The 17,690-nt window shown below is 50.3% G+C and overlaps 7 protein-coding genes across 7 annotated transcripts; 3 read left to right on the top strand and 4 right to left on the bottom strand.

Moving 5' to 3' along the window:
- Nucleotides 1-222: 222 nt before the first annotated feature.
- Nucleotides 223-1,254, bottom strand: GGI43DRAFT_157834 (uncharacterized protein). The gene is made up of 2 exons (XM_083199523.1): nt 946-1,254; nt 223-870 (listed from the first exon to the last, which is right to left on the bottom strand). Exons 1-2 carry the CDS (start codon nt 1,063-1,065, stop codon nt 664-666), a joined length of 327 nt encoding a protein of 108 aa, XP_083065150.1. The 5' UTR covers nt 1,066-1,254; the 3' UTR covers nt 223-663.
- A 2,712-nt stretch (nt 1,255-3,966) lies between these two features.
- On the top strand, nt 3,967-9,364 carry GGI43DRAFT_157805 (chromatin segregase YTA7). Its single transcript, XM_083199522.1, has 3 exons — nt 3,967-6,987; nt 7,085-7,360; nt 7,418-9,364. The coding sequence occupies exons 1-3, from the start codon at nt 4,060-4,062 to the stop codon at nt 9,170-9,172; spliced, it is 4,959 nt and encodes a 1,652-aa protein (XP_083065149.1). The 5' UTR covers nt 3,967-4,059; the 3' UTR covers nt 9,173-9,364.
- A 530-nt stretch (nt 9,365-9,894) lies between these two features.
- GGI43DRAFT_157798 (uncharacterized protein) lies at nt 9,895-11,264 on the bottom strand. Its single transcript, XM_083199521.1, has 4 exons — nt 11,060-11,264; nt 10,769-10,959; nt 10,382-10,708; nt 9,895-10,311 (listed from the first exon to the last, which is right to left on the bottom strand). Exons 1-4 carry the CDS (start codon nt 11,151-11,153, stop codon nt 9,997-9,999), a joined length of 927 nt encoding a protein of 308 aa, XP_083065148.1. The 5' UTR covers nt 11,154-11,264; the 3' UTR covers nt 9,895-9,996.
- A 510-nt stretch (nt 11,265-11,774) lies between these two features.
- Nucleotides 11,775-13,473, top strand: GGI43DRAFT_393910 (thioredoxin-like protein). The gene is made up of 5 exons (XM_083204708.1): nt 11,775-12,161; nt 12,301-12,379; nt 12,449-12,489; nt 12,555-13,035; nt 13,151-13,473. The coding sequence occupies exons 1-5, from the start codon at nt 12,128-12,130 to the stop codon at nt 13,221-13,223; spliced, it is 708 nt and encodes a 235-aa protein (XP_083065147.1). The 5' UTR covers nt 11,775-12,127; the 3' UTR covers nt 13,224-13,473.
- A 35-nt stretch (nt 13,474-13,508) lies between these two features.
- Nucleotides 13,509-14,272, top strand: GGI43DRAFT_379691 (dihydrofolate reductase; the record flags this gene model as incomplete). Its single annotated transcript, XM_083202880.1, has 2 exons — nt 13,509-13,652; nt 13,790-14,272. The coding sequence occupies 2 exons, from the start codon at nt 13,509-13,511 to the stop codon at nt 14,270-14,272; spliced, it is 627 nt and encodes a 208-aa protein (XP_083065146.1).
- Nucleotides 14,273-14,439: 167 nt separating this feature from the next.
- On the bottom strand, nt 14,440-16,470 carry GGI43DRAFT_157491 (ubiquinol-cytochrome C chaperone family protein). The gene is made up of 3 exons (XM_083199517.1): nt 16,312-16,470; nt 15,237-16,224; nt 14,440-15,160 (listed from the first exon to the last, which is right to left on the bottom strand). Exons 2-3 carry the CDS (start codon nt 15,985-15,987, stop codon nt 14,607-14,609), a joined length of 1,305 nt encoding a protein of 434 aa, XP_083065145.1. The 5' UTR covers nt 15,988-16,224; nt 16,312-16,470; the 3' UTR covers nt 14,440-14,606.
- Nucleotides 15,901-17,673, bottom strand: GGI43DRAFT_393905 (thiolase-like protein). The gene is made up of 3 exons (XM_083204707.1): nt 17,110-17,673; nt 16,312-17,034; nt 15,901-16,224 (listed from the first exon to the last, which is right to left on the bottom strand). The coding sequence occupies exons 1-3, from the start codon at nt 17,518-17,520 to the stop codon at nt 16,063-16,065; spliced, it is 1,296 nt and encodes a 431-aa protein (XP_083065144.1). The 5' UTR covers nt 17,521-17,673; the 3' UTR covers nt 15,901-16,062.
- Nucleotides 17,674-17,690: the final 17 nt, after the last annotated feature.

Genomic DNA, 17,690 nt, shown 5'->3' with positions numbered 1-17,690 from the left:
ACCGCAGGATGCAGGTACGTACGTGTAGGGAGCATATTGAGAGATACCCGGGTTCACCGATAATACATGGAGGTCAGTATGGCCGAATGATGGATCAATATGATCAAAAGCATTTTGGTTTATTTTTATTTTATTCTTTTGTTAGATATGGAAAGGTAATGCCTCGCTGTGATACGAACATCTCATGACAGGGACGCCAAGGCCGCGTACGAATCTGGTGATCAGGTTGCCGAAAGATAAACTTCACTATGATTGGCGATGCAGGTGTGAAACCTGTAAGCAGCCACGTCGATGATCCCGTATGGTCTCGTAAAAAAAGGAGGTGGCATTATTATAGTAGTTATCTAAGATATAAATAGCAAGCCACATAAGACGTATCTTCTCTTTTATCACATTCCCCATTTGCGCCAAGTATTATGATAATAGTTGCAGTAACAGTAACAGTAGTAATGCTCGTAACAGTAGTAGTCGTATCATTAAGCCATCCATATCGTATAACGTACTAGATGTTGCACCGATCCAGCCAGCACTGTAAGTCGTGATAATAGAAAAAAAAAAAGTAGAAGAAAAAAAAAAGTGTCGAAGAAAAATATGGTAAAAGTAGGTTAGGCGGGCGCGCACTGGTCAATTTCACATGAAAAGTGCCCCGCCGGATTCAAAGGCTCAGCTGTCAGTCGGCCTCTTCTTCTTCTTTCCCAGAAGAGCGCGGGCCAGGCCCGATAGTGAAGGTCCTCCAAAGAGCAGCTGGTCGGTGTGGCGGCCACAGGTCGTGTGAACGTTGACGGTGGGCGAAGATTTGATGAATCCGAAGGATGTCCTGCGCTGAGGCGAGGTGATTGATAAAGGGTTTGTAGAGCTCGTTCCTACTCTCTGTTTTTTTATAGCTTTAGTTAGATGCTGCTCACATTTGCGACGATGATCGTTGTATGCGCTGAAACTGCGTACCTTTGTAGGAGAGAAGAGCGGCGAGTCAAAAGAGTCGGGAGAGTGTTGGGAGGCGCCCATCCCGCTGAAGGAAGTGTCCAGCTCCAGCGGGGGAGGGTAAGATCTGGATGAGCGAGTCATAGCGAATGTCGGTTTTGGTATTATTCTCGTTATTCGTTACAAGAGGTATGTCTAATTTTCTATTGTAGGCCCGAGGTTTGTCCAGCGCGAGAGAAGGCTTGCTTCTTGATAGCTTGTCGTGGTTTTAAAAAGATAGGACTGACCCGTGCCGTCAAGGCAGCTGAGGTTCTGCACGCCGGGTGCGTTGAAAAAAGGAGAACGGGAGAGCAAAGCCGACGAGTTGTCAAAACATCGATTGCTACGCAGGTGAAGACTACGTGATGGGAGAGAGAGGAAAAGGACGTGAAAATGGGCTGGCCGAGAAAATTAAATACTAGGCAGCTTTTACGGGGTCCGACGAGGGAGTGCTAGTTCGTGTTATTTTTTATTATTATTATCCTTTGTTAGGGATGGATGCATAACTGACGGCCTCGATGTGGCGGCTGACCGAATCCGTGTCAGGCCGCAGATGCAGACGGCCAAGACCATCTGCAGTGCGACTGCCAGGCCGGCATTCCAGTCGCGTGGAGGGCCATCAGGAGCCCAGGTTGTCGGTAAAGCACGCAGACGGCCTGTACGCCTGGGCCAATCACGCCTGTTTCGCGGCCATGGCAGAGGGGGCTAGCCTCAAGGCGGCGAGCAGCAGATAAGGCATCCTTGGGGCCAGGCCAGTGACGAGAGCCAGGAGAGTCAGTCGCAAAAGGGTCTCGCGCTCGGTCGGTTTCCATTGGCGGTGTTGGTCGCCCGGCTGGCGTCATGGCGGGGGTTGTTTGGTTCGATGCTCAAACCTGATGCCTGTTTTTGCTAGTGTCGATCGGTTCCTTTGAATGACGACAGGGGAGGGCATTGACATGTATATACAAGTCAGTGGTAGTACTCGCATGTGGTTCCACAGAGAGTGAGCAGTTGGTGCTTGTACTGTAAGCTTAGGCATCTGGTGATGAAGCTTTTGACAGGCACTTTTGCCAATGTGACGAGCCCCTTTGTTCTTGTTTGCCGGGATCCAGGGCATGGGAAGACAAGCAAGACAAGCAAGACAAGCAAGACATACAGAGAGCTCCTACTAAGCCGATATACGAGTATTATGAGTTAGTATTGCTAGTAGTGCAACGGATACTATAGCCAGACGGGCCCTTCCGACTGCCAAGCCAGCGCTACCGAGTAATAGTATTCATCGTATTGCAGGCGAACAGCAAACTCTATACTCTATTCAGCTCCGTAACGCGGGACGGCTGTCGGCCAAGAGCTTGGTAGCCGAGTCTGGCGTGTCAGCTCGGGGGCCAAAAGTAGCGGTAGTGTGGCCTAGAACTCGGAGCGATGGAATGGCCCTAGCTAGGTACCTACGTATAAACTACGGGTCGATGCCAAGTGGCCCCTTTTCCTACCACTCTGGTCGCAGCAAGGGCTTCTGCAGTAGTAAGTAATAGCGGTCATGGCGGCATGAGCTGAGCCTGGACGAGCCAATGGCTTTCAGGCAACACTTCTTGGTCGCTAGAATGCAGTCATACTGGACCAAAAGATGAGTCACGCCTTAGGAAGAGAGAGGAAAAAGAAAGACATTGTCCACTTTTCCTATGCACCATGAGACGAACCAACCTGTGCTGCCTGTGCTCAGAATCTTGAATGTGCGCGTCCTGATACAAGGAAGAGGATGAGAAAACAGGCTCGAATGCAGCAAATCCAGGACTGGGCTGCAGATTTTAGCCGATGCAGGTTTGAAAAGTCCTACAGATACAGGACAGGAACAGAGTGCTGTAGACTCCATCTGCAGCTTTGGCCTAGTAGCATGTCCTGAGAGTACATGTACTGTAGGCACCTACCTCCTACAAATGTGTCTTCTCCAGGGTCCATTAGTGCACAGCTAGGAGATGCCGACATCGACATGCATCTACCCTGGAGCTGCGTCGGACGGCACCAAAATCAGGCACCAAGGCACCAACTGCTGTGTTCCACGATGCGCGCCTGGCCACCTGACTTTAGGCGTGGGGTCCTGATGGGCAGTAGTGGTGGCTGTAGTGGTAGCAGTTCTTCATCAGCCCTACGGCAAGCCTAGAATGCTTGAGCCGCATCAGGGCATCAGTGCCAGGGACAGATCTGAAGAATCCGGGGAAGCTGGAAATTAAAGTGTCAAAAATGCGATGCAAAGGTAGACGATGCGGCAACACCTTGATGGACATCGTATTGGGCATTGCTTGTTTACTGATCCGCAAAGTTGCCAAAATGCTGCTGCTGGTGCGCCTTTGTATGGAAAACATCGTGTTTAATAATTGCACCACTGTTCATCCACGTTGTCAGGGTAATCTCAATCGCGTAAATGTGCTCTTGACGGCCTATTAACAGCTTATTTGAAGCCCTGGTTGCACATCGTCATTCATGGGTCGCTTTTTGTGGCCTTGATATTAGCGGGCCCCTGGATTAGAGAAGCTGGATCCTTAGAATAGGTGCAGTAAGGGCAGAGGGAAAAAAAGCTCGGGCCACTCTCGGCTTGGCTCGCGCCGCAGTGGCTGCACGTGAGGAGGCAACCTCCAGTTTTCCTCAGCGCTAATACTGCTGCTAGCTCTCGCGACGCGCGAAGTCTCGTTGTCCAGCTCGATTTGCGACCATCGCTGCATTTCTTTTGTGCCAGCCTGAAGCCCCATCTCGGCGCACCCTATCAACGCGACGTCTTTCGAGTGCAGATTCCGGTGAAATTTGCGGTGCGCATCTTCCCTGGCTAGCTGTCGACGCCGAGTTTCGTCCAGAGTGGGTGTGTCATTGCGCGATTCCATGCACGCTTTAGATTACGAGCGTGCGGTGCTGTCCATGGCCTAGGTAAGTTATTCAAGCTGCCAAGACATGAATGGATTGGATTATGTTGCCAATGCAGCTCAGAATCAAATTGATCAACAGCTAATACTTGATATTTCGAGCTACAGGCCCGAATAATACCTATTCGAACATACGCAGCCGATTTGTCGTTAGCCTGTTATTTAATTGTCTACACATCACCGAATAAAACCTACAAAGTACGATAAAATGGTTAGCAGCAAGAGGAAGAGGAATTTTTTAGAGGATTTCGACCCTAATAAATCCGACCCCGAGGACGAAAACTTCGATCCCACAGAGGCAAAGCCGACTCGAAGCTCCAAGAAAACCCGCCAATCCAAAGGTGCCAAATCGGGCCAAAAACGGACCAACCGTTACCGTGGCTCTGATATTGATGAAGACGAAGAAGAGCTCTCCGATAGCGACGAAGACTCATTTATCGAAGCGACTGAGGAGTCGGAGGATGAAGATGCCCCCAGAAATGCCGCTGGGCGGAAAGCTAGAAAGGTAGCAGTCAAACAACAAAACTACAGGGAAAGCAGCGAAGAGGACGATGACTTGGAAGAAAAGGAGGAACAAGAGGAGCTTGATGAGCTTGATGACATTCCTCTCAAGCCCGGCAAGTCTACCAAGTCTGAATCTGAACCGCGGAGGCTGGTCAAGCTCAAGGTCCCTGGTCCAGCGTTAGCTCAGACACGCCGGACCAGGGGGAACACTGAAGATGCAGAAGACTTCATGGAGCTATCTACTTCTGGTCGGCATGCTGTTCCATCTCGGGACTCGCGAAGCAAGAGCCCTGAATCAGTCGCACGAAGTGGCAGGGCTACTCGTGGTATGAAGGGCGTTAAGATGGCTCCTGAGCCAATTCAAGAGGCCTCTAATGAAGGCAGCAGCAGCTTCCGAGACGCAAATGATGCCAATGCTCCTGATGAGCTCTCGCAAAATTCACCAGCTAAAAAGAAGCTTGAGGAGATTGACTCTGACATGCCAGATGCTGTTAAGGAAGATGAAGAGGGCCAGGAAGGAGAAGAGGTCCCTGTCGATGAGATCGCTGCTACGAAACAGGATGAAGCCGAAGCCGAAGACGATGACGACGACGACGATGACATACCTACTACCCGGAGGACAAGGAGCGCTCGCGCTGCTGCTTCCACGGAAAAGGCCGTTGAGACTACCGAGGCTGTCGATGCTGAAGCTGAGGCCGCAGCTACGCCGGAAGCTGGTGGCACCCGTCGGTCTGGCCGACTGACGAGGGGCACCAAAAAATCTACTCAAGAAATTAGCAGTGACTTTGAGCCAGGTGATGATTCCGATGATGCTGAAGTCTCTGACAAGGAACGGAACGGGAAGGGCGGTGTCACTGAAAGTCCAACCCCTCGGGGAAGAACGACCCGGTCTAGAGGTCGCGGCTCACGCCGTAGAAATTCTTCCGCTGACGACGAGCCTGATTTCGACATGGACGAACTTAATGAAGAAGCTCGCGAGCTGAGACGGTCAGCGAGACCACATCGTAAAGCCCGAACAGAATCTCCCATTGTGTACCAAGAAGGCTCCCGCCGACCGCGACCTCGCATCAACTATTACATGCCTCCCTTAACCGCAGCCAACATTGAAGACGAAGCAGAAGATCCTGCTCCCACGCCCGCTCGCAATCGTCGGAGAGGCGGCGCTAGCGCTGGCTGGGATAGAAATCTGAACACTACATATGGTCCCTTTGGTGGTGGCGGCGACGTTGGGTCGCTGCTGGCCGGGCCATGGGGTACCGGTGCCGCTGGTGGTGTGGATTCCGACAGCAGTGATGACGAGATGATGCATCGATCCAATGCTGCCGGAAATGTAGGCATGACACCGACATCTGCCGCTCCTGCTGGTGGCCTTGTATCTGGCGGCCAGGGGCTGGGTGTTGACGGCGTTGGGGCTACTCCCAACGTTGGCAAGATCAAAGACCGCAAGGCACTGGCTGATGCCGATCCTCTGGGCGTGGATCTGAATGTGGACTTCAGCAAAGTTGGTGGCTTGCAAGGACATATCGATCAGCTAAAGGAGATGGTTCAGCTTCCTTTGCTGTATCCTGAGCTCTTTACGAGATTCCATGTTACGCCTCCTCGCGGAGTGCTGTTCCATGGCCCACCGGGAACTGGTAAAACGTTGCTTGCTCGTGCCCTTGCCAACTCTGTCGGCTCCGGAGGCAAAAAGATATCTTTTTATATGCGCAAAGGTGCCGATGCGCTCAGCAAGTGGGTTGGTGAGGCTGAAAAGCAGCTTCGTTTACTTTTTGAAGAGGCGAGAAAGACCCAGCCTAGCATCATCTTTTTTGATGAGATTGATGGATTAGCGCCGGTCAGATCGAGCAAACAGGAGCAGATTCACGCTTCTATCGTCTCGACGCTGTTAGCTTTGATGGATGGCATGGATGGACGTGGACAGGTCATTGTCATTGGCGCCACCAATCGGCCAGACAACATTGATCCTGCCCTTCGACGACCAGGTCGATTTGATAGAGAGTTCTACTTTCCCTTGCCTGACATTGACGGGCGTCGGTCCATCCTCAATATCCACACCCAAGACTGGGGCCTGTCGAATGATTTCATGCAGTCACTGGCGGAGAATACAAAGGGCTATGGTGGTGCTGATCTGAGAGCCCTCTGCACCGAGGCATCTCTCAATGCCATCCAGCGAACCTACCCACAGATCTACTCGTCTAAAGAGAAGCTGCTTGTTGATCCGGCCAAGATTTCGGTTCATGCCTCTGATTTCATGATTTCTATCAAGAAGATGATACCTTCGTCGGAGCGATCTGCGACATCTGGAGCACGCCCACTCCCAGCCTCTATCATGCCTCTTCTGCGTGATCAATTTGACGAAGCTAAGCGAGCACTTGATCGGCTGCTGCCCCGAAAAAAGAAGACGACTGCTTTGGAAGAAGCCATGTACGAGCAATACGAAGACAAAGACCATGGGTTTGGCCGCGAGGCCCTGAGTCAAGAGTTTGAACGCTCTCGAGTCTTCCGGCCCAGATTCCTCATCTCAGGTGCTCATGGAATGGGCCAAGGCTACATTTCATCTGCAATTCTCCATTACTTTGAGGGAGTCCATGTCCAAAACTTTGATCTTCCTAGCCTGCTTAGTGACGTTCGAGTAAGTGGTTTATACCTCCCCGGCCTTCCTTTATGTCAAATCCCTTTTTGAATAATTAAACTAGCCGAAATATTACAATTGCTAACTGATTTCATAGCCAATGGAGCAAGTGATTGTTGGCCTTTTCACCGAAGTGAGGCGCCATAAACCAAGTGTTATCTACATACCAAACATTGACACCTGGTACGCGGCGCTGACCGGAACGATGGCACTCGTTACCTTCCGCATGATGTTAAGATCCATCCCTCCAACGGATCCGATACTCCTCTTTGCTACAGCGGATTGCGAGAAAAAGCATCTCCCACGGGAATTGATCCAGGACTTTTTTGGCTACTCCAGTAAAAACCAAATGGAGATTCAAAGGCCTGAAAAGGTAAGATAGGACACAGTGCTACGAACAGTTTGACGGAGAGATGCTAACAATAAGCAGGCTAATCGCATGGAATATTTTGCGAAAACTTTGGATTTCGTGAAGCTGAATCCTCACGAGTTTCCGGATCTGGAAAACCGCAAGAAGCGAGTCCTCGAAGAGCTCCCCGTGGCTCCTCAAGCGCCTCCCAAGCCGCCCACCAAAGAAGAGATGAAGGCCCAGAAGAAGAGAGACCACCAGCTCCTCAATGCTCTCAAGATCCAGCTGCAGCCAATTATGGATCAGATCAACCGTAGATATAAGAAGTTCAGACAGCCAGTTATTCAACAAAACCAGATTGACTATCTGTTCTTGGAGGCGGACCCGAACTATGTACGGCCGGATCTTGCGGAGGGAGAGCATAGGCCTTTTGAGATTGCCAAGGATAAGTATGGTAATGACGTGCTAATGCACGCTGAATCCGGAAAGTACTATTACAATCTCGAAACCACCACCATCGAGGAGCGTTTGTCAAACGGATTTTATGCTCGCCCCAAGGACTTTTTGTTTGATATCAAGTCTCTGGCAAGAGACGCCAAGAATATTGGTGATAAGGAGCGTACCCTCAAGGCCAATGAGTTACTCAGCAATGTCGAAGTCGATGTAGCCAGCATTGAAAACAGCACCGGCCATATTGACTGGGAAGCGCTTTACCAGCGCCAGCAGCACCGAGCCAAGGAAGCAGCCGCGAAAGCGCGGAAGCGAATAGCGATGCAGTCTGTATTGGAGAGAGTTCAGTCAGATCTTGGCGGAGGCAATGACAGCGATTCCCAAGGCCCTCTCACGCTTGGAGAGCCGGTCCCGGGAACTCGTACGATGGCTCGGTTCCAAATACGAAGCCCCTTGTCTAATGGACATGGCGAAGCTGGCGAAGATGTGCATCAGCTGAGCAACGGTACCTCCACCTCCAACCCCAACCCGATTAAAGGGGGTGATGTACATATGAGTGGGACCGATGATGATACCACCCAACTGGCATCCCAGTCTGAATCCCAACAGCAGACGACGTCTCCCATGGGCCCGCCGCCAAAGTCACAGGACGTATCTTCGAGAAACTTGGGAGGGACACAGGTATCTCAACGATCTGTGGTTACTACGCTACCTGCTGGCATGTCGCCGTCCGCTGTAATTAACGAGGCCTCCACAACAAAGACATCGGATCTGTCGACCCATCACTCATCCAACTGGAGCCAGAGTCAAAATACGAACGGTAACCACGACGAAAATCGCCGTGTTGAATCCAACGAGCAGGCTGATATCCCCGACACACTGCCAACTGGGCATAACAATAGTAGTCTTTTATCGTCTAACGAGGACATTTGGCAATCCACACAGCTTCGGGCACAGCAGCATATCCCCAGTTCTCCGCCTGCTCTCATAGACCGGCCGTCTCCCCGCTCACACACACACCAGAGCCCGGCGGGCTCGAAATCGGTGATTAGCTTGCCCTCTCACGATGGAAGCCCCGAGGAGCAACACTCATCATCCCGCAACTCAGGCCAGCAGGCTTCTCAGGCCTCCCAGCCGCTATCAGTAAAAGAGCAGCTGGAGAGCTCTTTGCATCGGATGGCAGATAACACTTCGGGTTGCACCATTGAACAGCTTGAACAAGTCAACCGAGAGATGATGGACCAGATATGGCGAAGCCGACATGAATGGAACCGGTTGAAGGTGCTCCTGGACGTGACGTCGGTGTTTAACCAGACAGTTAGCGATATCGAAAGTACGCAGGGCGTGGGTCCGCTGAGCCAGCAGCGGGATTACATGGACGCATAGGATCAACATACCCCGGAGAGCGAGAACCTTATATCAATACTTTCGTCTCCTCGCAGTGGCAGCAGTGGCAGCAGTGGCAGCAGTACAAGGGTGACCAAGGACACTAGCAGCAGCGGAGTGAGCGAGTATACTTCGCCAAAAGAAATTTTGTAAGATTGATTATGGATAATGGATCGGATGGCAAAGCGCTTGTTTTTTTTCCCCTGGCCCTCTTTTTGAGGAAGTCTTTTTCTTTTCTTATATTTCCTTGGTCTGTTTTCTTTTTTCCTCCTCCCCTATTTTTTTGTGTATGAGAAAAAAGAAGTAGAAAGAACCAGAGGTGACCGGTGGACTGTTGACTGAGGAGCCGGCGCTGACTAAAAGGAGTGGCCTTATATAATGTGCCTAATGTTTTTGGAGTTTGAAGGAACTGTGCATTGTTCTTTTTACTTTTCCCTTTTTGTTTTCCCCCTTTTTGAGATAAGTGAGAGAGAGATTACTATGAGGAATTAGATGTATATTCTTATGGATCTTATATATCAATGAACAATGATTCTGAATTATAATGGCGTGGACTAGAGCCTTTCCTTGGAGCTCGATTTTGTATCGTATCGTTGATGAAGTGAGTACGTGTGGGTTCATGCCGGTGTTTATTTATTTAGATGCATTTATATTTATTATACAATAGTGGTAGGAGTATTTCTTTCATACTTTTCGAACCACACTCAGTCTCTCAGTGTTCGCCATCCATTACCATTGCCCTTGCACCGTCCAAGCACGGTTGGTAATTGAGAGATCTCTGACTCTCCTCTTCAGGCTAACAGACAAACAAATGAAATACAAGATTACAATTTAGATTTAGTAGCGCTGTCTACCCTCTTCCCCTCATCCGCCTGTTCGGCAACGGTCAAGTCGGGCAGCTTCGCGGGCATAATGCGGCGCGGGTTTGAGCCCGGAATGACGCTGTACTTTGAGAAATCGGTGACGCCGCAGTGGTCGCGGAGGAAGTCCTCGTCGAGGACCAGCTCGCCGTTGACCTTGGCGGCCGGGGAGCGCAGGATGCCGAGGATGGCGTCAGAGAAGATGGTGGGCTTGCGGAGGTCCTTTTCCTCGTCGGGATTCTTCTTGGTGAACTGCTCGGTGGCGGCAGATTCAATGGCCTAGACATGAGTCGGTGTTAGTCGTGCTATAATTGATTATGTAGTGTGTCTTGTCAAAATTGAAACTCACCACTGCGGGCCAGATGCTCGTAATGGCCATGTCCTTGAGCCCCTCGCGCTCAAAGTCAATGGCCAGACCTTTTGTCAGGACGCTCATGCCGATCTTGCCCATGGCGTAGGCGGTCTTGCCGCGGAAGAAGCGGCTGTAGATGGGCGGGCTGACGACGACGATGCGGCCGTGAGGGCGGAGGTGCGGCAGGGCAGCCTGGATGACAGCGTAGAGGCCCTCCGGGTTGACGCGCTGCATGAGCTGGAAGCGCTTGAGGGGGGTGTTTGCGACGGAAGCCCACCAGATGGCGCCGGAGTTGTAGACGAGGACGTCGAGGCGGCCATATTTCTGAGAGCATGGTTTGTAAGCTTGTGTTTCTTTTGAAGCCAGTCACGGAGTACTACTTACAGCAATGGTCTGCGCGATGAGGGCATTCACGCTTTCCTCAGACCGCACGTCGACCTGAATGGGAGTGGCATCGCCGCCGGCAGAGGTGATTTCGCGGGCGACGGTGGTGACGGTTGACTCGCTGGTCTTGGGATTGGGCGCCTTATCGGTGAGTTTGGAAGGGTCTGTGATGGACTTTGCGGCCACGACGACTGGAGAATGGTATATACGTCAGCAAAGAAGTTCCCTCATGTGCTATATCTTCTCTCTTTTAAAGAGAGAGGACATATAGATGAATGGATGTTTGCTCACCTGCGTAGCCGTTCTTGGCCAGATCGATGGCGACCTGACGGCCGATACCGCGAGAAGCTCCCACGACGAGGGCTACGGGCTTTTGGCTGACCATTTTGGAGTTGTTTACGTGTAATCAATGATGAAGGATGAAAGACTACAATAGAGAACGCTGCTGATAGTGATGACGATGGTGAGAAGAATGAATGGGCTTATTAAAAGTGATATTGTTCAATTGCTTTCGTATGTTGTTATGGAATGAGAAGAAAGCAGAGAGACTCAAGGATGACCGGGCTTATAAGGCTGATGACTCTGGAGATTCAAAAAGCCAAAGCACATGTCATCATCTCCTATCGCTATCCGTCCCCAGCTTTATCAAATTCGCCCTATAGATCGCGAGTCCAGTGAGCTTTCGCAGTGGTGGAAGAGGCCGAGATGTGGAGCGTGGCTGTTCCCTGGGTGGACCATTTTTTGATTACTGAACGCTTGGAACGGAAATCGATACCTCGGCCCGCAAATATGTTGCAGCTATGTTGCGCTTTTGTACGAAGAATAGCGCCTAGGAGCGCCTATAACGCCGCAAAAGACCGCTAGCTTATAGCGAGCTATGCGGTATAGGTATAGTAGATTTTAGCGGGCTCCCCAGCGCGGAGGCTATCCGTTGCGGCGCCTATATGTTTGAAATCATGGATGGACAGGGACTGAGGGGAGATGCTGTAATAGTGCCCGCTAGCATCTTTTTCCAACCTAGGCACAATCGCTGCATACTCCATACTGGACGTTCATAAAGCTTACCGGTGTTACATCCATGTAATATTTTAAGCCGATCTGTGGCATGCCTATTTATTACTATCGCCCTCTTTACCTAGGTAGTCTGCCTTTCCTCCTTTTGATTTTGTCATCATAAATATCACGCCATCTGCGCCTAGCTGCGGCAATCGACACCTTTCTTTTCCTGCAGTGGGCTTTGAATCTCAGTGACGAAGGAATCCGGAGGAAAAAGAAATCTGGGGTAGCCGATCCTACTATTTTGCAGCTTATAAGGCGGACCAGGGGTTTCAAGCATAATACCTAAGGTAGCTACTAATCATGGGTGCCAAGATTGAGTGCTTCTTGGATCTCGGTAAGTGTTGGACTGCGATTTGGGTGTGTTTGGCTCAATGTATCGTCGCCTATTCAGGTGGACTATTGTTGCGTATTCTATTTTCATTTGACTTTTGCTTTTGTAGCCAAGGCTGATTAAAGATGTGTGAGGACGGCAGCATCCTATTTCAGCTACATTGCCTTCACCGACTTGGCGCAGAATCGAGATAAGCTGGCTGCTAATGGAGTAGAAATAGAGTAAGTGGTCTATTCCTTGTGATAGAATCTGTTATATCAGATCGAGTACTCATCTTTCGTTCAAATCAGGATTAACCCTGTGCTGTTGGGTGGCATCAACCACTTGTCGGGTAAGCCAGCCGGCTATTCATGCTGCTATCCCTCCTTTTCGTTTTTATGCTGACCAGCATCTTAGGCAACAAACCTCCATGGACAAACGAGGTCAAAGCCAAATATCTCCAGTTTGACTCCCGTCGTGCTGCTGATCGGGTTGGCCTTTTCAACATCCAGGGCCCTCCCGATCTTATGGCCGTCTCTCACACCATCTCGCCACTTCGCGCCCTGCACTACATCAAGGCCAACTATCCACAGGCTACTTTTCTAGCTGCCTTTGAATCTCTCCTCATGGCCTTCTGGACGCCCCCAAATGTTAACCTCATTCCGGAGGAGAACCTGCGGGCTGTGCTCCAAGGGGCGACAGAGAAGCCTGGCAAAAGCGGTAGCAAGAAGCTCTTTACTGAAGAAGAGGTAGAAAAGATTATGCAGTCTCGCGGTACGATGAAGGATACTCTTTTGGCTACTACGAAGAGAGCTGTTGATTTGGGGGCCTTTGGTGCGCCTTGGCTTTGGGTGACGAATGCAAAGGGAGTGTCAGAGCCGTTCTTTGGAAGCGACCGGTGAGTTTTGCGGCCTTTTTTCTTTTGAATAATTAATGTGTTATGCATCAATTGAAAAGAAAAGAAAAGAAAAGAAAAGATTGCACGCAAGAAGTTTATTACTGACGAATTTCAGATTTCACCACATTTACAAGTTTTTGGACATTCCGTTCCAAGATATTGCTGTTTTAGCGCCTTCAAAGCTATGAGCGAAGGAATTGATGGCGAGCGACTGCGAGAATAATGGTTGCCTGAATGTAAATTTATTAGATTATTAGTTGGATATTCTATTAATATAAACATTTGAAGTTTGAAAACAAAGTTCCAAGACTTTTTTATTCTTCAAATGCTTGTTAATTGCGCTACACTCGGCCCAAAACCTCAAAATCCAGTTCAGTGAACGTAGCTGCGCTAACACGCTGCTAACGACTTACACCCGTTTTTCACCCACTCACTCACAGTCAACTCCATACTTTCACTCAACATATTCCGCCATGACGACCCCCGAACTCACCCTCATTGTCGCTGCAACCCGCAGCATGGGCATTGGCTTCCAGGGCGGTATGCCCTGGAAAGGCCTCAAGAAAGAAATGCAGTATTTTGCGCGTGTGACGACGCGGGTTCCCGCTTCATCACAGGTAATAGAAGAAAAATTCATCCACATCAAGTTTATCATAGTGAAGACGGAAGCTGCTTTTTATTGGCTTCTTTCTCTACTCTATAAATTTCAATCATAATTTGAAAAAGCGAATGCATGAAGCTAATTACATATTAGACTCCCATCCAAAATGCCGTCATCATGGGCCGCAAAACCTGGGACTCCATCCCCCCCAAGTTCAGGCCTCTGAAAAACCGCCTCAACATCGTCATCACTCGCTCCGCACCGGCCAACCCACCATCCCCGCCTCCAGCTGATACCGAGGTCCGGGTCCCCTCCGTAGAAGCGGCGCTGAGGTATGCGGCAGAGGCAAACTCGAGCAACGGCGCTGCAACACGCGTCTTCGTCATGGGAGGCGCACAGATCTACGATGCGGCGCTGAAGCATCCTTCGGCGAAGCGCGTGCTACTAACGAGCATGAATGCTGAGTTTGAGTGCGATACATTCTTCCCGCTGGATTTGACGGGTGGCAGGGCGGAAGGATGGGAGAAGAAGTCGAGAGAGGAGCTGCAGGCGTGGACGGGCGAGGAGGTTGAGGAGGGAGGACAGGAGGAGGCTGGCATCAAGTATGAGTTTCAGATGTGGGAGAAGAAGGATTGAGTCATGAGAGTATGAACATAGAATTTTTTTTTGTTTTATTTTCCATCTATATCAAAAAGTCTATCAGGGAGGTGGGATGCCGAACCTCCACGTTTGCCGGCAGCTATCCGTACACCATACACTTATAACATACATCCGAGCACTATTATATACACATATACGAAGGACTTATTAGCCTTGAATACCTCCACATGCCTCTCAGTACTTTCGCTTTTCGCAGTTTGCATATTTTACAGATTTCTTCAATCGCCTTTTTTTTTTGGTCATCATCGTCGTCATGATTCTTGACTCTCCCCTTTTTGTCTCTGTTTCTTTTTCCTTTTCTTTTATGGAATTAAGCGGCCTTGGCCAATTCTGGGGTAGCCTTTGCTTCTTGGCTTTCCTCTGCACTCTCCTTGCCCTGCTCCCTCTTGAAGGGCTCTTCGAGTCTCGTCCAGAACACATCTACCGGCTTGTCCAAGATCTCAAGAGCCCTGTTGGGCATGGCCATATCGGAAGCACCCTCTAGTGATGCAAGGCCCGATCTCATCCATCCAACGATGGCCACCAATGCTCGGGGATCGACCTCGGGATCGCCCTTGAAGAGGTTTCTCCACACAGCACTTGCTAAAACGGCATCGCCCTTGATGAGACCTTCGTCATATGCCAGCAGGAGGCCTCGCCATTGGACAAAGATGTCCTTGAGGTAGCGCTGTCGGAGAGCGCTGGAGGTGATGTTGTGGTCAATGTGCATCTTCTTCTCGCACTCGAAGAAGAAGTGGTCGATGAGCTGTTGCTGCCAGCTTCGGTATGCGTCTCGCTCGAGCATCCGTATGCGGGCGTTGATGAGGTAGAGGTGAAGCATAGTAACGTGCGACCAGGTGCTAAAGGTAGGAGAGAGCTTGAAAGCTGTGTTAAAAGAAAGATGAATCGTCAGCTAAAGCTCTTTGCCTTTGGTAGATTTGGATTCAAAGTAGTGTCATACTGTTGTGCCAGATATTCGCCTCATCAATAGACCGGCCAATCTCCTCTCCGTCCTCTAATCTCTCCACCTGATCATTCTTGCGCTCCTCCTCGGTGATGCGATAATCAGCCGCCTTGGAGCATGCCTTGAATATTCTCTCCGAGGCGCCAATGACTCGATACGACTCTCCAATCGAGCTTCCAAGTCCCAAGATCTTCTTCGGGCTCGTGCTGCTGAAGCTCCGTGACGGCGGCGGTGTCTGGACAGGCGCACTGAGCAGCGGCAAAAAATTCGATCTGGCAGCGGCCGAGGACCGGGATAGTACTGAAGTGCGGTTTGCGACCCGAAGCAGGGTCCGGGCCTGGGACCTGCAGCTTTCACAGGCCATTGTGAAAAGAAATTGGAGAGTGTTGTGAGCCGGCTTGAGGGTATCTAAGGAATGGCCATATAAAGAAGACAAAAAATTAGGCGGGCAGATCGAGGGTCTATTTTTCAGATCGCCGGGACAGCTTCCATGACGCGCTAGATTTGCTTGTGCGCAGAAATTGACTGCGATCGGATGATGGATTGGCGCAAGCGGCTGAACTTCGGCTGCCCCACGTAGAGAGATTCTGCCCATGTTATCAGATCCAGGGTCCAATGATGGAGGGGCAGATTCAAATAAAGCTCTTGTTGATGGTCCCCACGATGTTTGGTTACAGCTGTGCGATTCATTTTGGCTTTGTGTGTTTATAGCATTGAATTGGGTGTCATTAATGGCATATCCATCCATTTATCTGTTTAATATACATAATCGTACAAAGTGACGCTGCTGTTCGTGGAGATGAACATCGTCAAACCCATGTCCTCACTCAAATTTGGAAAACACAAGGGTGCTGTTAGTCCCACCAAATCCAAAGCTATTGCTCAACGCAACCTTGACGTCTTTTTCTTGAGATACCAGAGGAACAAAGTTGAAGTCAGCATCTACATTCTGCCGCTCCAAGTTTAGCGTAGCGGGCACAATTCCCTATGTTTCCATCTTAATTAGCTTCTCTTCTGGAGAAATAGACTGCAGCTGCTTGAAACGAGCTGAAAAGGTTGGACTCAAACTCACCTCATGGATGGCCAGGATACAAAATAGGGCCTCGATAGCACCTGCAGCTCCTAGCAGATGACCTATTGAGCCCTTGGTGCTGCTTACAGTAACTTGAGACTCGGATGAAACACCTTCCTCGCCCAGCATGATGCGCTTTATGGCAGCTGCTTCGGCTGTGTCTCCCACCTGTGTGCTTGTAGCATGTGCGTTGACATAGTCAACTTGCGATGGCTTGATGCCCGCGCTCTTCAAAGCCTTCTTCATGGCTAGATATGCTCCATGTCCATCCTCTCGGGGCGCCGTCATGTGGTACGCATCTCCGCTGCATCCATATCCACTAATCTCAGCATAGATCTTGGCTCCTCTGGCCTTTGCGTGCTCAAGCTCTTCAAGAACGCATACCGCTGCTCCCTCAGCAATGACGAAACCATCTCGATCAGCGTCGAATGGGCGGCATGCTGCTTGTGGCTTATCATTAAACGCCGTGGCTAGCGAGCGAGCTCTGCCGAAGCCAGCAAAGGTGAGAGGATGGACGCACGATTCTGCCCCTCCGGCAACCATGACATCAGCGTCTCCCAGGGCAATAAATCGAGCTGCATCTCCGATGGAGTGCGCTCCCGTAGTGCAAGCTGTGGTTGCAGCGTGATTTGGGCCTTGGAAGCCGTGTCTCATAGCGATGTGTCCTGCTGCCATGTTGATCAAGAGCTTGGGCACGAAAAGTGGTGAAACCTTTCTGTAACCCTGTTTTCATTGAAAGTCCAATATCTTCATGTCAGATGATAAATATGAGTATTCATGTCAGTTGGATTTACTCACGCCGTTGCTGTGAGCCAAGCTCGTGTCATACATCTCCTCAAGATTGCCTATGCCGCTCCCCAGACATACTCCAGTCGCCTCCTGCTCTTCCTGTCGTAATGCCTCCCATCCGGCATCCTTAAGTGCCATATCACTGGCCGCAATCGCATACTGCGTAAAGGTGGACATGCGGCGCTGTTCCGCGGCACTGAGCCAGTCATCAGCTTTCCATAAGCCGTGGGGTTTTCCGCCGGGCCCTCCCGGAACGACGCCAGCAACAGTGCATGTCAACTCTTTCCATCGTTCTCTGGGCTCTCGTTCCGCAACGCTGACGATGCCTGATTCGCCGGCGATGAGACGAGCCCATGTTCTCTGGATGCCGAGCCCGAGAGGCGTGATGGCCCCCAGGCCGGTCACGACAACTCGGCGCATTTTTTATGTTTCCATATCAAGAGACGAAGCACTAAAGGGGTGTTGTGAACCGAAACCCGAAAACGAGATATAATTCTCCAAACAAGATAGCAAAATAATAAGATGGCCAGTTGCTTGTGTAATGATATAAAGGCGATCTGATGAGAAATGCTTAATTCATAGTAGCTGAT

The sequence above is a fragment of the Trichoderma evansii genome (genome assembly GCF_050947405.1).
Source record: "Trichoderma evansii strain SZMC 28006 chromosome Unknown GGI43scaffold_2, whole genome shotgun sequence".
NCBI classification, from domain to species: domain Eukaryota; kingdom Fungi; phylum Ascomycota; class Sordariomycetes; order Hypocreales; family Hypocreaceae; genus Trichoderma; species Trichoderma evansii.
Note: the sequence above shows the minus strand (reverse complement) of the source record. Positions and strands in the feature narration are given on the sequence as shown.